Source organism: Antrostomus carolinensis, unplaced genomic scaffold (genome assembly GCF_000700745.2).
Source record: "Antrostomus carolinensis isolate BGI_N321 unplaced genomic scaffold, ASM70074v2 scaffold6455, whole genome shotgun sequence".
Classification (NCBI taxonomy): domain Eukaryota; kingdom Metazoa; phylum Chordata; class Aves; order Caprimulgiformes; family Caprimulgidae; genus Antrostomus; species Antrostomus carolinensis.
The window spans coordinates 1-4,276 of NW_010315664.1; the positions used below are offsets into that span (position 1 = coordinate 1).

The following is a 4,276-nucleotide window of genomic DNA, read 5'->3' on the forward strand; positions in this document are numbered from 1 at the left end:
TTGTCCAGGGTATCCCAAATGTGTGCCTAAGAGGAGATGACTTGCTTTCCTCCCTCTCAAGTTGTCCAGGGTATCCCAAATGTGTGCCTAAGCCAATGGCATCTTTGTGGTGTGTCCTTCTCTGTCACAGACAGGAATTCACAGCCAGATCCCCAGAGATCTCAATTGTCATTTACAGAGGACTATTGTTCAAGGAGGAAGCTGGCTGAAGACCTTCACGCCGGTGGAAAAACACCTTTTTGTTTTCAGCCCAAATTTATAATTTCAGCTTCTATTTTTGGCCTCTTCTCTGCAGCCTCCAGGGCCTGAGCAGAATCACACAATTTAATTTATTTTTATTCATGTTTCATGAATGTCTTTTCCTTCTGTGTAATTAACACTAATGAGGCTAGACCCTGAATTAGCTCAGAGTGGAAACTCTGCTGCAAACCCCATCCAACCATTCCCATGACATCACTGCTGTGGTGTTTTCCTCTGGGGAGTGCAGAGGTTCTGTCACCTCTCCAAAACCCTGCAAATCTGAGTTACCCAGAGCACAGGGAAGGTGGAAGGGTCCAGGTCTCTACTGTGACTCCAGTCCCAGTCTTTATCACGACCAGTCTAATTGAATCCTTCTTCTTAAAGAAGTTTTTCTACCATCAAGAGGAAAATGATGAGTTCAAAGACAATACAATGACATTCTTTTGCTTCAAACATGTGGCTTTCCTCTTCTCCAAGCCGTGTATCTTGGTGTTTGGGTGGAAACAGTCTTTGTGGGAATGTTAAACAGCAGGAGACAGAGGATGGCACGTTTGGGAGGGATGTGTAACCTCTTCTAGATTTCTAGGAGCCTCTTCTAGATTTGCACTTGACAGTTCCATACTCGGAATTTTGGATGCAGGGAGGAAAGAGAGGAATTGGGAAGGCAAGAAGAGTAACAGAGTTTGGGAATGGACAGAAACAAGAGTGAAGAATTTTTGTAGGATGAGGTCTCCCAGAAATTCTCTGCCTGGACAGGCGAAGCTGTCACTCCTCAGAAATGTTGATGAAAATGTCATGGCAAGCATCTGGTGAAGCACTTGAAGTGCACAGGGGAGCTGTGGCATCTGCAGTGCTGGAGTTTGTTAAGCACATGCTAAAGAAAGAGCAGTCAGGGCCAGGTTAGGTAGAACGGATCCCTTTGGGAAAAGGGAACGAGTCAGTGAGCATTCAGCATCTCTTCCAACTCCATCTGCTAGGATTCCCTGGTTGCTGAGAGCCTTATGGGCAAGAAAAACCACAAGTCTTGTTTAATACTCATGTGTGGATGGAGTTACACTTCTCTTGCAGGCAAGCAAGTCTACGCACATGCTTGGTGAAGAAAATGGCCCCTGCCTACCTCCATTGCAGGCTGAAACCTTTGCTTGTGGCAAAAGGTGAAGTCCTAAAAGGTTAGGGGTGTGCAACGGTCATGAGCCAGCTGTTAGGGGGAAGGTGGGCACTCACAGTACAGCAAAAAATAGATGATGATCCGATTTCATCAATGACATCAAAACCAACATAAAAGTACGCAAAATAATTAAATTAACTGTCTCAGAAGCAATGGCACAGCAGCGTTTGAAGAACATCTTTCACTTGCTGTGCTCTTGAATAATCTCTAAGCCTGGCTTGTAGCTATCTGTAAAGGAAGAGCCCAGCAGTTTCCTCCAGGATTTGATGATCAATGTGGGTCTCCTCTACCTGCTTCCAGAAGGTTCCTCCTTTCAAAGTGCCCCTTTGACTTTGGACAGACCTTCTCCAGGCTCAGCCAACAACCTTTTGGAAACACAGTCCCATGATTTCGTAACGATAAATAGGAAAGGAGTTACTATTAAATACAGACCTTCATTGGCTTTTCAGACCATCTAGGAGAATGAAGACAATGCTCTAGATATGAGAGATGAGGATGTGTCAGGGGAAGGGTCTCTTTTTTTTCTCTGCCCTAGATAATATCAAATCCACTAAAGTCACCACAGCATGTCTAGTGAAGTCTGTTCAACAAGCTATTCTGGAACTGGCTCCATTTGGTGTAAGATCACTGAATTTGAGTAATGAGAAGATGGTGGCATTTTCTTCTGGTCAGGAAAAGAATGGATGGTGACAGAAGAAAAGAAGTGTCTCTGCTCCACCATTGTCTGAGTCTTAAATGCCAGATATTTTTAAATAAACAAAACTAAAGAACTGTGTCCATCTTTGTGTTTCCGGCTATTTCATAGAAGATGGTGACAATCAAAGAGAGAGGCTCATTTAAAGTGGGAACAAAGGCTTCAAATCCATTAGTTGCTTTGAGATTTGAGTCTTCTCTGTTTGTTGTGTAAGAGCTCTCCTACACCTCAGATAAGTCCTCTTTACCTTTTGCTGGAACATCTCACAAGGGGAGAGAAGGCAGAAGAGCAGGGGAGGTGGGAAACAACATTGACTTGCTGATTACATCTCATCTTCTTCATCTTTCAAGCAGTTCATGTGTGGAAGGCCAGGTTATGCAGTTATGATGTCCCCGTGGTTTTCAGCTAACACCAGGCTGTTCCAGGAGTCCTGTTTGGAGCTGGTTTGTGGAGACTGGCTGATAGCTGACTGGTAAGCCTGCGGAGAAAGCTTCAGAGCTGAAATTGCAGGGTGAATAGATGATCCATGTCCGGACATGGCAGAGACTGAGAATGCCTGTGGAAAAAGGAAAATCCTGTGAACAAAGCTTCAAACCATAGAGGACCATCTGAACCCCTTTATGGGGTCTGGTGCTGTTGTTTTAACCTGTCTGTGGATTTGCTGTAGAGCTGCAGATTGCAGCTTATGCGTGATGCTTTGGACATGTTCTTCTTGTGCTAGACCCTGTTCTTTCCTACTACTGCATACAGGGCATCTTTTTATCTTCTAAATATCAGAAAATATCATTTTAGCTCCCAGAACTTGAGGTTTCATTGGCCTTGGGCTCTCCTAGCTTTCAGATGGCCTCCTGTGGTTTACAGGACACATTAGCAGTGCTGCAAAGTGCTGGAGTCCTCAGCACAGAAAAGACATAGATGTGTTGGAGCAGGTCCAGAGGAGGCCACAAAAATGGTCAGAGGGATGGAACAGCTCTGCTATAAGGATGGGCTGAGAGAGTTGGGGTTCAGGCATAGGAATGGGTTGCCCAGAGCAGTGGTGGAGTCCCCATCCCTGGAGGGATTGAAGAGTCATGTAGACATAGTGCTGAGGGACATGGGTTAGTCATAGGGGACTTGTCAGTGTTGGGTTAATGATTGGACTCAATGATCTTAAAGGTCTTTTCCAATCGAAGCAATTCTGGGACACTGTGTTCAGCCTGGAGAAGAGAAGGGTCCAGGAAGACCTTATTGCACCTTTCAGTACTTAAAGGGGGCCTCTAAGAAAGATGGGCACAGACTTTTTAGCAGGATCTGTAATGACAGGACAAGGAGTAACAATTTTAAACTAAAAGAGAGTAGATTCAGAGTAGGTATGAGGAAGAAATTGTTTATGCTGTGGGTCATGAAACACTGGCACAGGTTGCCCAGAGAGGTGGTAGAAGCCCCATCCCTGCAAACATTCAAGATCAGGTTGGACGGGGCTCTGGGCAGCCTGATCTGGTTGAAGATGTCCCTGCTCGCTGCAGGGGGGTTGGACTAGATGCCCTTTAAAGGTCCCTTCCAACCCAAACCATTCCAAACCATTAACCAAGGCACACTCATTAAACCTGCACACAGGTGCAGGTGTTGCTCAGCAGGTTACACACCTTGTGTGGATGCAGTGCTGGTCCCAAGACATCTAGTGGTGGATGTGGCACAGAGCACACCACCTGACCCTGCAGCTTTCTGCAGTCATGCTGGCTCACTTTACCTGTGCAGGGACTCGACTCGGTTAGATTTGGGCTGTGTGAGTTTGTTCTCCTTACACTGCATTTTTTGTATCGCTCAACACACAGCCAGACAGTGCAGAGAAAGTTGGGTGACACTGACAAGTCTCTCCTTGCTCAAGACAAATCAAATCAATTCATCCAAAGGCAACGGGTGTTTTCTTGCTATGGGACCTGTATAGCTGCCCAGCTAGGAGGAATTTCATGTTTTCAACAAAGCTGATACTTCTTGTTGTACATTCGAGGGAGGTTCTCTTCCCGCTCTACTCTGCCCTGGTGAGGCCACATCTGGAGTACTGTGGCCAGTTCTGGGCTCCTCAGTTCAAGAGAGACCAGGATCTTCTGGAGAGAGTCCAGCAGAGGCCACAAAGATGATGAGGGGCCTGGAGCATCTGCCTTACGAGGAAAGACTGAGAGAGCTGGGACTGT

At 46.0% G+C, this 4,276-nt stretch overlaps 1 protein-coding gene across 1 annotated transcript in view; it reads right to left on the reverse strand.

The window, feature by feature from the left end:
* Positions 1-2,200: 2,200 nt before the first annotated feature.
* Positions 2,201-4,276, reverse strand: part of GATA4 (GATA binding protein 4) — a 29,615-nt gene continuing 27,539 nt past the window's right edge. The window contains exon 6 of the mRNA XM_010168011.2: positions 2,201-2,658. Coding sequence (XP_010166313.2) covers positions 2,476-2,658 — 183 coding nt within the window. The 3' untranslated portion in view covers positions 2,201-2,475. The remainder of the gene's footprint in view (positions 2,659-4,276) is intronic.